Raw genomic sequence first — 15,000 nt, forward strand, 5'->3', positions numbered from 1 at the left:
CCTCCTCCTCCTCCTCCTCCTCTCTCTCTCTCTCTCTCTCTCTCTCTCTCTCACATACAATCCAAAAGGCACAAAAACACACAAACATCTCTCTCTCTCTCTCTCTCTCTCTCTCTCTCTCTCTCTCTCTCTCTCTCTCTCTCACCTCTCCCCACTCTCCCTCCACCCAGCACGAACAGTTCTGCACGTGAGTGGGTTCCTTGAGGCCCGCGCACGCCCACAACGGCACGGCTCTTTGTCTTAAGGTGCACGAGTAGAGCCGATGTTGCACGCCCACGCCCTCTCCTGCCGCGCACTTACACTGTGGAGAGAGAGAGAGAGAGAGAGAGAGAGAGAGAGAATTTTAATATGGATTTTTGGGTGTGTTTAGAGTTGTTTGGGTGTGTTTGGGTGTGTTTTGGAGAGTTTTGGGGTGTTTTGTGGTGTTTTGGTGTGTTTTGGTGTGTTTTGGGGTGTTTTTGGGGTGTCTTGGAGTGTTTTTGGTGTTTTGGGGTGTTTGGGTGTGTTTTGGTGTGTTTGGGGTGTTTTGGTGTGTTTTGTGGTGTTTTGGGTGTGTTTTGAGTGTGTGTTTTGAGTGCGTTTTGAGTGTGTTTTGGGTGTGTTTTGTTTTTTTGGGTGTGTTTGAGGTGTTTTGATGTGTTTTGGTGTTTTGGGGTGTTTTGGTGTGTTTAATGTGTTTTGAGTGTGTTTTGAGTGTGTTTTGAGTGCGCTTTGAGTGTAAGTGTGTGTAATCAGAGGGTAATGTAATCCTATGTAATTCTGTGTAATCCTATGTAATTTGTGTAACTGTGTAAAATGTAACTACTTGAAAGTGTGTCTGATTCTTGGCAAACTATTGTAATTCTATGTAATTCTGTGTAATCCTATGTAATTTGTGTAACTGCAAAATGTAACTACTTGAAAGTGTGTCTAGTTCTTGGCAAACTATTGTAATCTTATGTAATTCTGTGTAATCCTATGTAATTCTGTGTAATCCTATGTAATCGGTGACACGTACGGGGGCCCAGTCGTCAGGATACACCCAGGCAGGACACTCGTGAGGTCCACAAACGTCCTCCTCATATTTATCCTCCGGAGGGCACAGGTGAGGCGCCACACTCACCCGCCGGGACGTAATGCATCCTACCATCTCACGCCGCCTCACGCACTCTCCATCTCCACGCACTTCGCACTGTGGGGGGGGGGAGAAAAAAGGGGTTTAGAGTGTGTTTTGAGTGATTTTTGAGTGTTTTGAGTGTGTTTTTGCGTGTTTTTGGGTGTGTTTGGGTGTTTTTTGGGTGTGGGTTTTGTGTGTTTTGGGTGTTTTGGGTGTGTTTTGGTGGTGTTTTGGTGTGTTTTGGTGTGTTTAGTGTGTGTGTTTTGGATGTGTGTTTTGGTGTGTTTGTGATTTTGGGTGTGTTTTGGTGTGTTTGGGTGTGTTTATGTGTGTTTTGGTGTGTGTGTTTTGGTGTGTTTTGTGTGTTTTGGGTGTGTTTTGGGTGTTTTGTGTTTTTGGGTGTTTTGGTGTGTTTTGTGTGTTTGGGTGTGTTTTGTGGTGGTGTTTTGGGGTGTTTATGGGTGTTTTGGGTGTTTTGGGTGTTTTTGTGTGTTTTGGTGTGTTTTAGAGTGTTTGGGTGTGTTTTGGGGTGTGGGTGTTTTGGTGTGTTTGGATGTGTTTGGGTGTGTTTTGGGGTGTTTTGGGTGTTTTTGGTGTGTTTTTGGGTGTTTGGGTGTGTTTGGGTGTGTTTTGGGTGTGTTTGGGTGTGTTTATGGGTGTTTTGGGGTGATTTGGGGTGTGTTTTGGGTGTTTTGGGTGTGTTTATGTGTGTTTTGGGTGTTTTGGTGTGTTTTGGTGTGTTTATGGGTGTTTTGGGGTGATTTTGGGGTGTTTTTTGTGTTTTGTGTGTTTTGAGTGTGTTTTAGGTGTGTTGGGTGTGTTACTTCACCTAATCTGACCTAACCTAACCTAAACACAATCCTGACCTTGAAACAATCCTGACCTTGACCTTATCTTGACCCCAATCTTCACCTTGACCTTTGACCTCCCCCCCCAGTGTCTATCTTTGACCTTGACCTCATTTAGAACCAACCTTGACCTTAAAACACAACTTTTTGACCTTTTTGACCTTTGACCTTTGACCTCCACCCCCACAGTGTCTGACCTTTGACCAATCTGTGTACTCCCAGTGGACCGGGCAGGTGGTGGTACAGGACTCGCGCTGTGTAGGGAGTCTGTGGTGGGAGGAACATAGCTCTCTCTCACTCTCACTCCGTCACCTGTCCTCACGCAGAAGGCGACACGCTCCCTCTCACCTGGGAAGAGAGTGAGTGTGTGAGTGTGAGTGTGTGTGTGTGTGTTTGTCATTAAAAGTGTCTGTCTGTCTGTTTGTCTATCTGTTCATCTGTCTCTCTCTCTCTCTCTCAAACACACATACACACATTCTCTGTCACTCTCTCTCTCTCACACACACACACACCCCAACACCTCCCCACAACACCCTCCCAACACCCCAAACACCCTCTTACCATCACACGAATCTGAACACTCTGTCCAATCGTCAAGTTTCCAGTAGTAATTTGGATCATGGTGCAGAGTTGACTTGATGTAGCTAAAGTTGATGTAAGGAGGGTTCAGATCGCCCACGGACAGGATCTGCAGGGTAAAAAGAGGATCAGATTCTCTTTAAAGGGATCGAGTTGGTGTTCGTGGTGTTAGATTCTGTTTAAAGGGATCGAGTTGGTGTTTTGTGGTGTTGGGTGGTGTTTTAAGGTGTTTGGCGGTGTTTTAAGGTGTTTGATGGTGTTTTTGTGGTGTTTCAAGGTGTTAGGTTAGGTGTTAGGTGTTTTTGCGATGTTTGGTGGTGTTTTAAGGTGTTTTGAGGTGTTGTTGTGGTGTTTTAAGGTTTTAAGTGGTTATCTCTCTCTCTCTCTCTCTCTCTCTCTCTCTCTCTCTCTCTCTCTCATTTACGAACTTTTAAAATTTTACAAACTTTGATTTACGAACTTTGACTTACGAACATTTCAATATTACGAACAAACATTTTGAACCTTACGAACATCACAATCTTACAAACTCTCTCTCTCTCTCTCTCTCTCTCTCTCTCTCTCTCTCTCTCAAACACTCTCACTCACTCACCCAAACACTCACTCACACACCTAAACACTCACACACACAAACACTCACTCACACACCCAAACACTCACACACCCAAACACTCACTCACACACCCAAACACTCACTCACACACACACTCAAACACTCACTCACACACCCAAACACTCACACACACACCCAAACACTCACACACACCAACACACTCACACACACAAACACTCACTCACACACCCAAACACTCACTCACACACAAACACTCACACACACAAACACTCACTCACACACCCAAACACTCACTCACACACACACAAACACTCACTCACACACACACACACACACACACACACCCAAACACTCACACACACACAAACACTCACTCACACACACACACAAACACTCACACACACAAACACTCACTCACACACACAAACACTCACACACACACACACACACACACACACACACTCTCTCACTCACCTGCACTAAAAGCTTCTTCTCCAAGGGGTCTGTGGCATTAAGTCTCTCTGTGGTGGCGCTAGATCCGCTATACTGAAGGAGTGTGCTGCCAATCGCTACCAACTTACTGAAGGGCGTCACCACAGAACCCCCGTTAAGAAGGTACTCTCCTGTCTCCGGGTCCACGATAGCTGTGTGTGAGAGAGAGAGAGAGAGAGAGAGAGAGAGAGAGAGAGAGAGAGAGAGAGAGAGAGAGAGAGAGAGAGAGGGTTTAGTTTGGGTTTTGCGTGGTGTGTGTGTGTGTGTGTGTGTGTGTGTGTGTGTGTGTGTGTGTGTGTGTGTGTGTGTGTGTGTGTTTCTGTTTCTATTTGTTTGTTTTTTCATTTTTCGCTTCCCTTACCTCTTACACTTCTCTCTCTCTCTCTCTCTCTCTCTCTCTCTCTCTCTCTCTCTCTCTCTCTCTCTCTCTCTCTCTCTCTCTCTCCCTTTTAAATCCTTTCCTCTCCTCCTGTTCTTTCATTCTTCTTTTCCTCCTCCTCCACCTCTCATACCACTACCACCACCACCACCACCACCACTACTACTACTACTACTACTACTACTCTCTCTGTCTCACCCAGATAGTTATCATCAGTGGCCAGGCCGTGGTAAGCGCGCTGTGTTACCTCCACCATCGCGGCGCCCTCTGGCAGCTCCACCACATTGGAGTAGCCGTAAGGAAAAGACTCATCAAACACCCCAGACGTCACCTCGCATGTCGAATTGTCACCCCTGCACACTCCACACACGTCTGGGGGTGTTTCAGGGTGTTGGGGTGAGAAAAGACTTGAAAAAATGGGAAATTATTAGGAAAAACACCTTTGAAATTGTGAAGACTGTGGCCATTAATCTTGTGACCTCCATACACCTTTCCTAATGTCCTAATGGTCTAATGGTACACAAATCTCAAGGTAAAAATGTGTCCCAGTACTGAAGGGGTTAAAATAGTGAAGACTGGCCATTAATCTCCTCCATAGACCCTTCCTAATGTCCTAATGGTCTAATGGTACACAAATCTCAAGGTAAAAATTTTGTCCCAGTACTGAAGGGGTTAAAATAGTGAAGACTGTGGCCATTAATCTTCTCCATAGACCCTTCCTAATGTCCTAATGGTCTAATGGTACACAAATCTCACAATGTGTCCCAGTACTGAAGAGGTTAAAATGGTGAAGACTGTGGCCATTAATCTTGTGACCTCCATACATCCTTCCTAATGTCCTAATGGTCTAATGGTACACAAATCTCACAATGTGGCCCAGTACTGAAGGGGTTAAAATAGTGAAGACTGGCCATTAATCTTGTGACCTCCATACATCCTTCCTAATGTCCTAATGGTCTAATGGTACACAAATCTCAAGGTAAAAATGTGTCCCAGTACTGAAGGGGTTAAAATAGTGAAGACTGGCCATTAATCTTCTCCATAGACCCTTCCTAATGTCCTAATGGTCTAATGGTACACAAATCTCAAGGTAAAAATGTGTCCCAGTACTGAAGGGGTTAAAATAGTGAAGACTGGACATTAACCTCCTCCATAGACCCTTCCTAATGTCCTAATGGTCTAATGGTACACAAAGCTCAAGGTAAAAATGTGTCCCAGTACTGAGGAGGCTACAGACACCAGGCTTACACCCTTATATGTCCTAAACACATCTTAAAATTTCTCTATCACCTAAATTCATCTCAAAAACACCCAAAATATACCCCTAAAAAGGTCAAAACACTCCAAACACACCCTAAACACTTTCAAACACACCTGATGTCACCTCGCAAATCTAGATAGCTTTAGGGTGATAGAAAGGGCCTTACAGCATTTCAAAACACCCTAAACATGCTTAAAATACTCAATTACACCCTAGACACACTCCACACACTCGAAACATATGGTAAACACACTCAAACACACTCAAACACACTCAAACACACTCAAACTCTTACAAAATGACAAAGAGTAACATAAACTGTCTTAAAACACACATATTCACTCAAAACACACCCAAACACACCCAGACACCCAGAAACACCAAAACACAAAACCCCCCAAAACACACCAAAAATCCCCCAAAACACACCAAAACCCCCCAAAACACTCCAAAATACCCCAAAACACACCAAAACACCCAAAACATCCCAAAACACACCAAAACCTCCCCAAAACACACAAAACACACTTAAACACCCCAAAACACACAAAACCCCAAAACCCCCAAACCACACAAACCCCCAAAACACCCCAAAATACCCCAAAAACATACCAAAACACACAAAAACACACAAAAACACACTTAAACACACAAAAACACACTTAAACACACTTAAACACCAAAAAAACACACCAAAACACCCCCAACCACCGTATCATACCAGCAGTGGCGTTAGAGTTGAGAATGAAGTCACAACCCGCTCTCCGGCACTCTCCAGTCACGCAGATGTCAAAGGTACCAGGACCACAGAGAGTGCCATCCTTGACCTTGTCTCTTAGTTTGTAGTAAGCTGTCGGAGGGCGATTGGAGACTTGGCAGAACAGCTGGCAACTGTCCTCGCGGGAGACTGTCCAGAGAGAGAGAGAGAGAGACAGAGAGACAGAGAGAGAGAGAGAGAGGGGTGGGGGTTAGTGAGAGAGAGAAAAAAATGTAAATATAGAGAGATTTGGGGGAAAAAGTGAGAGAGAGAGAGAGAGAGAGAGAGAGAGAGAGAGAGAGAGAGAGAGAGAGAGAGAGAGAGAGAGAGAGTTTAGCATTACTCCAAACGCCATAAATATAATACTTAAAACAAACAAACACACAAACACTAACTTATTGTATACTTAAACACCCCACAAACACACCCACAACACACCCAAACACACCCAAATACACCCAAACACACTCAAAACACCCCAAAACATCCTAAAACACCCAAATACACCCAAACACACACAAACACACCAAAACACACCAAAAACACACCAAAACATACCAAAAACACACCAAAACATCCTAAAACACACCAAAACACATCTAAAACACCCCAAACACCCCAGAATACACTCAAACACACTCAAAACACCCCAAACACACAAAACACCCACAAAACACAAAACACCAAACACACAAAACACCCAAACACCCCAAAACACCAAAACACACCTAAAAACACAAACACACCAAAACACCCAAAACACACCAAAACACAAAACAAAAAACACCCAAAACAAACAAAACACCACAAAACACAAAACCCCAAAACACCTTAAACACAAAACACCCCAAAAACACCCCCAAAACACACCAAAAACACCACAAAACACACCAAAAAAACACACCAAAACACACCAAAACACCCCAAAAACACACACCAAAACACACCAAAACACCCCAAAACACCAAAACACCCCAAAACACACCAAAACACCCCAAACACTTACTGCCAGTGTATTTTGGCACCCACACCACGTCTTCAGGTATGTCAGTTAAGCCAAAATTCTTGTTATTGAAGGCGTGGCACTGCTGGGTCCTGAAGTCAATGGCACCCACTGGGCAAGGCTGACCTATGCACGACTCGTATTTAACTCGCTCTCCAGTGCAGTAGTTCCCGCCATATTTGGGCGCCGGGGAGTCACAGCGGCGCGTGGAGCTTCGAACACCAACGCCACAGGTACGGGAACAGTCACTCCAGCTGTGTAGGGGGTTAAAAAAGGGGTTTAAGAAGGTTTTAAGAGGGTTTTAGTGGGTTTTAGTGGTTTTTTAGTGGGTTTAAAGGGTTTTGGTGGGTTTAAGAGGGTTTAAGTGGGTTTAAGTGGGTTTAATAGGGTTTTGGTGGGTTTGGTGGGTTTTAAGTGGGTTTTAGTGGGTTTTAAGTGGGTTTTAAGTGGGTTTTAGTGGGTTTTAAGTGGGTTTTAGTGGGTTTAAGTGGGTTTTAGTGGGTTTAAGCGGGTTTAAGTGGGTTTAAGAAGGTTTCAGTGGGTTTTAGTGGGTTTAAGTGGGTTTTAGTGGGTTTAAGAGGGTTTAAGTGAGTTTAAGTGGGTTTTACTGGGTTTAAATGGGTTTAAGTGGGTTGAAAATGAATTCAAGTGGGTTTAAGTGGGTTTAAGAGTTTCAGTGGGTTTAAGTGGGTTTCAGTGGGTTTCAAGACTCAAACACTCGAAATATACAGGATATACACTCAAAATACACCCATAACATATACAAATACACCCAAAACACACTCAAACACACCCAAAACACATCAACACACCCAAAACACACTAAAATACACCTAAACACACCCAAAAACACCCAAAACACACCTAAATATACTCAAACACACCCAAACACATCTAAACACATCAAAACACTCCCAAAACACACCAAAACACATTCAAAACACTGAAATCTCCCCAAAACACACCAAAAACACTCAAAACACACTCAAAACACACCAAAAACACTAAAAAAACACACGAAAACACACCCCAAACACACCTAAACCACATCAAAACACACCCAAACACACCAAAACACTAAAAAACACACCAAAACACACTCAAAACACTAAAATCTCCCAAAACACACTCAAAACACTCAAAACACACCAAAACACACCAAAACACACCAAAACACCCAAAAACACACCAAAACACACTCAAAACACTAAAATCTCCCTAAAACACACTCAAAAACACTCAAAACACACTCAAAACACAACCAAAACACTCAAAACACACTCAAAACACACCAAAACACACCAAAACACTCAAAAACACACCAAAACACACCAAAACACTCAAAAACACACCAAAACACCCAAAACACACTCAAAACACTCAAAACACAACCAAAACACACCAAAACACACCAAAACACACCAAAACACACTCAAAACACTAAAATCTCCCTAAAAACACACTCAAAAACACTCAAAACACACTCAAAACACAACCAAAACACACCAAAACACTGAAATCTCCCCAAAACACACTCAAAAACACACCCCAACACACACACACACACACACACACACACACTTACGGCAGCCAGGAGCCCCAATGTCCGTGAATCTTCCTGGTAATGGCCCTATCTCTGTTGACACAGCGTCCTTTCAAACACCATTTCTCGTAACCACACTCAGTCCCATCGGCCCAGGGCATATGCTGCGTACGACACCCCTCCTTTTCATCCTCGCTCGTCGTGCACCAGAGCCTCTTGCACGGCGGCTGTGGGCGTGGACAGATGCGGGCGTGACTCGGGCGTGATTTGGGCACAGTTTGGGATGGTTTACATTGAGTTTTACCAGAGATTTTTAAGTTTTTGTCAAGGTTTTGTGCAGGGAAAAACTCAAAATAAAAAAATTTCCACGGTTCTTTGCTCAAGCGAAGGGAACAAATTTGAATTTCTGGGTTTTGTTTATGAATATTTGTTAAAATTATTAGAAATTTTAATAGTTTAGCCCCTCCCAGCCTCTCCCAGTGCATCCCAGCCTCTTCTAGTGCCTCTCAACCTCTCCCAGTGCCTCCCAGCCTCTCCTAGTGCATCCCAGCCTCTCCCAGTGCATCCCAGCCTCTCCCAGTGCATCCCAGCCTATCCCAGTGCATCCCAGCCTCTCCCAGTGCCTTCCAGCCTCTTCTAGTGCCTCTCAGCCTCTCCCAGTGCATCCCAGCCTCTCCCAGTGCCTCCCAGCTTCTCCCAGTGCATCCCAGCCTATCCCAGTGCATCCCAGCCTCTCCAGTGCCTCCCAGCCTCTCCCAGTGCATCCCAGCCACTCCCAGTCCAACCCAGACCATCCCAGAACACTCAAAACCCACCCAAACTCATCTAAACTCACCTAAACCCATGTAAACACTCCCAAATCCTTTAAAAACCTATCTCTGCTTATCCCAGCCCTTCACAGCTCCTTCCCAGCCCCTCCTAGCCCTTCCCAGCCCTTCCCAGACACTCCCAGACCTTCCCAGACCCCTGCAAGCCCCTGACACTCACCATGTAGGGGCATATCTTGGAGGAGTGGCCGAAGACGTATTGACACTGGCGGGTGGCGTTGAAAAGTTCTCCAGCTAGAGTGTATTCAAATTCTCTATCTATCAGTCTATTGGTGCTAGGGTCGTCCTGAAGGCAGACCCCGTGGCCGCCGCTGTGGAGGAGGAGGAGGAGGAGGAGGAGGAGGAGGAGGAAGGGGAAGTAACAGGTTTTTGTTCATAAGGAAGAGAGGGAAAGGAGGAGGAGGAAATAACATGGAAAAAGGAGGAGGAGGAGGAGGAGGTATTGGACAGGAAGAAGTGGAGGAGGAGGAGGAGGAGGAGGAGGAGGAGGAGGAAGAGGAGGAGGAGGAAAGAGGTATAATTGTGAAAGAAGTGTGTTTTTAGGAAGAGGAGGAGGAGGAGGAAGAGGAAATAACGAGGGAAGAGGAGGAGGAGGAGGAAATAACGAGAAGAGAGGAGGAGGAGGAAATAACGAGAAGAGAGGAGGAGGAGGAGGAGGAGGAGGAGGAGGAGGAGGAGGAGGAGGAGGAGGAGGAGGAGGAGGAGGAGGAGGAGGGAAAAAATACATAAATTAGTAACAATAATAATAATGATGTGTGAGAAATCTCTCTCTCTCTCTCTCTCTCTCAGGAAATGCTTGGCAATCTTCATCTCTCTCTCTCTCTCTCTCTCTCTCTCTCTCTCTCTCTCTCTCTCTCTCTCTCTCTCTTTATATATAACCTTCTAATTATATACTCATATGACTCTCTCTCTCTCTCTCTCTCTCTCTCTCTCTCTCTCTCTCTCTCTCTCTCTCTCTCTCTCTCTCTCTCTCTCACTCTCACCTGTCCTAACTCTCACTATCCACTCACACACACACACACACACACACTCTCTCTCTCTCTCTCTTTCTGTCCTAACTCTCACATAGACACACACACACACACACACACACACACACACACAACACACCCACACTTACACATACACACAGACACACCCATACACCCACGCAGACACCCCACACGCCCACACACACGCCCATAACCCTTAAACCAGACTAAATCTCTTAAAACACACTTAAAAAACCTTAAAATATCATAAAACACTATTAGATCCCTTAAAACACCCTTAAAACGTATTCAACACCCTTTAAACATCTTAAAATACACCCAACACCCTTAAAACACCCTTAAAACACACCCAACACCCTTAAAACACCCCAGAACCTTTAAAATCCCCTTAATTACATTTGAAAACCCTTAAAAACACACCAAACACCTTTTAAAACACACCTAATGGACTTTTACCTCTCCACGCCTCTCCCACGCCCTCCTACAGCCTCTCCACGCCCCATCGCACGCCTTCCCACGCCCACTACACCTCTCTACTCCTTTCCCACGCCCTCTTCACGCCCCATCACACCTCCTCAAGCCCTCCCACGCTCACACAAAGCTCCCCACGCCCTCCCACGCCCACACACGCCCTCCTACATCTCCCCACGCCCCAACACACCCTCCGAAGCCCTCCCTCGCCAAGTCACACCTCCACACGCCCACACAAAGCTCCCCACGCCCTCTCCACACCCACACACGCCCTCTCCACCTTTCTACACCTCTCCCACGCCTTTCCACACCCGATCACACCTTCCCACGCCCACACAAACCTCCACACGCCCACACAAAGCTCCCCACGCCCTCTCCACACCCCATCACACCTTCCCACACCTACACACGCCCCCTACACCTCTCCAACACCCTATCACGCCCCCTTACACCTTTCTACACCTCTCCCACGCCTTTCCACACCCGATCACACCTTCCCACGCCCACACAAAGCTCCCCACGCCCTCTCCACACCCTATCACACCTTCTCACACCCACACACGCCCCCTACACCTCTCCAACACCCTATCACGCCCCCTTACACCTTTCTACACCTCTCCCACGCCTTTCCACACCCGATCACACCTTCCCACGCCCACACAAAGCTCCCCACGCCCTCTCCACACCCCATCACACCCACACACGCCCCCTACACCTCTCCAACACCCTATCACGCCCCCTTACACCTTTCTACACCTCTCCCACGCCTTTCCACACCCGATCACACCTTCCCACGCCCACACAAACCTCCACACGCCCTACTTACTGCAAATACTCGGTTAAATATCTCCTGGAACAGTCGCTCCACTCCCAAGGCAGTGTGTTGTGATCTAACATGCGGCTCATTACATTCATGGTAGGTTGCTGTCTTGCCTCCTCCTTCGCCGCCCCCTTCAGGCTGCCCACACTCAGCAGGGCGCACTTGTCATCGTTGTCGTGGGGCATGTTCAGCCTGTTGGGGGTTCAAGAGTGTTGATTTGGGGTTTGGTTGGGGGTTAAATGGGGTTTTTGTGGGTTTTTGTGGGTTTTAGGGTGTTTTGTGGGTTTTTGTGGGTTTTTGTGGGTTTTAAGGGGTTTTTGTGGGTTTTTGTGGGTTTTTGAGGTTTTTGTGGGTTTTTGAGGGTTTTTGAGGTTTTTTGTGGGTTCTAAGGGGGTTCTAAGGGGTTTTTGGGGGGTGTTTTGGGGTATTGTGGTAATTTTGTGGTGTTTGGTGGTGTTTGTATTTAACTACTACTACCACCACCACTACTACTACTACTACTACTACTACTACCACCACCACCAACACTACTACTACTACTACTACATCAACAACAACAACAACAACTACTACTACCACCACCACCACCACTACTACTACTACTACTACTACTACTACTACTACTACTACTTACAAATGTCCCAGCTCGTGTGCAATAGTGAAGGCTGCGGACAGACCATTATCCTGCACAATGGCACAAGAGGAGTGGCGGGAGCACATTGTTCCAAGCTCAGCAAGTCCCAGTGTGTCACAGCTTTTCGTCCAAGGATTCCGGCAGATATTCTCTCTGTGCGTGGCGGGAGAGAGTGGATGCGGGTGTCAGAGGATGCGTGGGTGATGTGGGCAGGTGTGTGTGGAGTTTGAATGGGTTTGTGTGGTTTTAAGTGGGTTTTTTGAGTGGTTTTTCAAGTGGGTGTCGATAAATTTTCAGGGTCGTGGTATTTAAGTTGCTATGTTTTTTTCTCTGTTTTTGTGTATGTGCGTGGCGGGAGAGAGTGGGTGCGGGTGTCAGAGGGTGCGTGGGTGATGTGGGCAGGTGTGTGTGGATTTTCAGTGGGTTTGTGTGGTTTTAAGTGGGTTTTTTGAGTGGTTTTGTGAAGAATTTCTTAATTTTCCTTACAGTTGTGGGTAAATATCGAATATGTACTGAGAGAGAGAGAGAGAGAGAGAGAGAGAGAGAGAGAGAGAGAGAGAGAGAGAGAGAGAGAGAAGAGCTGTCAAAATCTGCAGTGCAATGCTTTTATCTTCCTCCTCCTCTCTACCTCCTCCTCCTCCTCCTCCTCTCTCAAGTCATTGTTTTCATTCCTCTCTCTCTCTCTCTCTCTCTCTCTCTCTCTCTCTCTCTCTCTCTCTCTCTCTCTCTCTCTCTCTCTCTCTCTCTCTCTCATACCCTCCCACAAATAACACATTTTCACAAACAATCCCATAACTCAACACAATCTAATCCCTTACAAGACAATCCACAACCAACTGAGACGCCCTAGGACAACTCAAGACTCCCTGGGACGACTGAACCTCACCTGGTCAAGAGTAGAGCCGTGTCGTATCGCCTGGGGTGGGTGGAGTGTCGCTTGAGGGAGTGTTGCTGCCATTTACAGAAGGTCTTGAGCATTTCCTCGGCCGAGCGCCCCGGTACCTCACTGTTGTTGTCTGTCACATATTTCTTTTTGGAGTAAAATTGAGTCTTCTCCTTCAGGATCTCCACCACTGAGATGTCTAAACGGTGCCCCACGCTCACGTCACGGAAGATCAGAGCCACCTGCAGCGTGAGAGAGCGTGTGAGAGTGTGTGAGAGTGAGGGACAGTATGTGAGAGTGTGTGAGAGTGTGTGAGAGTGAGGGAGAGTGTGTAAGAGTGTTTAAGAGTGAGGGAGAGTGAGGGACAGTGTGTAAGAGTGAGGGACAGTATGTGAGACAGTGTGTGAGTGTGTGAGAGTGAGGGAGAGTGTGTAAGAGTGAGGGACAGTATGTGAGAGTGTGTAAGAGTGTTTGAGAGTGAGGGACAGTGTGTAAGAGTGTTTGAGAGCGTGAGAGAGCGTGTGAGAGTGTGTGAGAGTGAGGGACAGTGTGTAAGAGTGAGGGACAGTATGTGAGAGTGTGTAAGAGTGTTTGAGAGTGAGGGACAGTGTGTAAGAGTGTTTAAGAGTGTGAGAGAGTGTGTGAAAGTGTGTGAGAGTGAGGGACAGTGTGTGAGAGTGAGGGACAGTATGTGAGACAGAGTGTGAGTGTGTCAGAGTGTTTGAGAGTGAGTGAGAGTGTGTAAGAGTGTGTAAGAGTGTCTGAGAGTGTGTGAGAGTGTGTGTAAGAGTGAATGAGAGTGAGTGAGAGTGTCTGAGAGCGTGTGAGAGTGAGTGAGAGTGAGTGAGAGTGAGAGAGTGAAAAATATGAGTTATGTAGCAAATATGAGGCGAAAAATTGACTTCCTTTGAGAGAGAGAGAGAGAGAGAGAGAGAGAGAGAGAGAGAGAGAGAGAGTGAGAAAATGTTATGTACCAGAAAAAAAGAGATAGAAATTTGAGTTCCTTTGAGAGTGAGTGAAAAAAGTGAATTATCTTTATTTTCACACAATTAGAGAGAGAGAGAGAGAGAGAGAGAGAGAGAGAGAGAGAGAGAGAGAGAGAGAGAGAGAGAGAAATAAACAATTAGAGTCGTGCAAAAGTGAGAGAGTGAGAGAGTGAGAAAGTGAGAGAGAGAGAGAGAGAGAGTGAGATAGTGAGAGAATATGGTCATGGGTGTCTTTCTATGGGTTTTTAAGGGTGTTGGATCACTTTAAAGGGTGTTTTTAGGGTTTTAGGGATTTTTAAGGGTGTTTTGTGTGTAGAGAGAGAGAGAGAGAGAGAGAGAGAGAGAGAGAGAGAGAGAGAGAGAGAGAGAGAGAGAGAGAGGTGGAGGAGGAGGAGGAGGAGGAGGAGGAGGAGGAGGAGACAGTGAACAGACAAAGAAAGAAAGAGAGAGAGAGAGAGAGAGAGAGAGAGAGAGAGAGAGAGAGAGAGAGAGAGAGAGAGAGAGAGAGAGAGAGAGAGAGAGACATTGAGAAAAGTAAGATAGATTAGATAATAACAAGGAGAGGAGAGAGAGAGAGAGAGAGAGAGAGAGAGAGAGACAGAGAGTCAAGGTTGCTTCCCTTACCAACCTCATCGTAGAAACAAGCCTGCCTTCTCTCTCTCTCTCTCTCTCTCTCTCTCTCTCTCTCTCTGTCTCCGATCCTCTTCACTCACTCACTGACTCACAAAGCAAGCACTCTCTCTCTCTCTCTCTCTCTCTCTCTCTCTCTCTCTCTCTCTCTCTCTCTCTCTCTCCTTAAACTACCTCAGAATCTTAAATACTCTTATTACATGCCCTAAAATGTCCTAAAACACC

General features: G+C 46.1%; 1 protein-coding gene across 1 annotated transcript in view; it reads right to left on the bottom strand.

Moving 5' to 3' along the window:
* The window catches only part of LOC123506725 (A disintegrin and metalloproteinase with thrombospondin motifs 9-like), a 43,135-nt gene that overhangs the window by 11,072 nt on the left and 17,063 nt on the right, over positions 1-15,000 (bottom strand). The window contains exons 4-16 of the mRNA XM_045258998.1: positions 13,163-13,401; positions 12,277-12,429; positions 11,649-11,834; positions 9,520-9,670; positions 8,575-8,759; positions 6,993-7,243; positions 5,951-6,136; positions 4,167-4,340; positions 3,572-3,741; positions 2,506-2,632; positions 2,120-2,292; positions 998-1,171; positions 146-301 (exon numbers count right to left, since the gene is read on the bottom strand). Of these exons, the coding sequence (XP_045114933.1) occupies positions 146-301; positions 998-1,171; positions 2,120-2,292; positions 2,506-2,632; positions 3,572-3,741; positions 4,167-4,340; positions 5,951-6,136; positions 6,993-7,243; positions 8,575-8,759; positions 9,520-9,670; positions 11,649-11,834; positions 12,277-12,429; positions 13,163-13,401 (2,325 nt within the window). The remainder of the gene's footprint in view (positions 1-145; positions 302-997; positions 1,172-2,119; positions 2,293-2,505; positions 2,633-3,571; positions 3,742-4,166; positions 4,341-5,950; positions 6,137-6,992; positions 7,244-8,574; positions 8,760-9,519; positions 9,671-11,648; positions 11,835-12,276; positions 12,430-13,162; positions 13,402-15,000) is intronic.

The sequence above is a fragment of the Portunus trituberculatus genome, chromosome 2, assembly GCF_017591435.1.
Source record: "Portunus trituberculatus isolate SZX2019 chromosome 2, ASM1759143v1, whole genome shotgun sequence".
Taxonomy (NCBI): Eukaryota; Metazoa; Arthropoda; class Malacostraca; order Decapoda; family Portunidae; genus Portunus; species Portunus trituberculatus.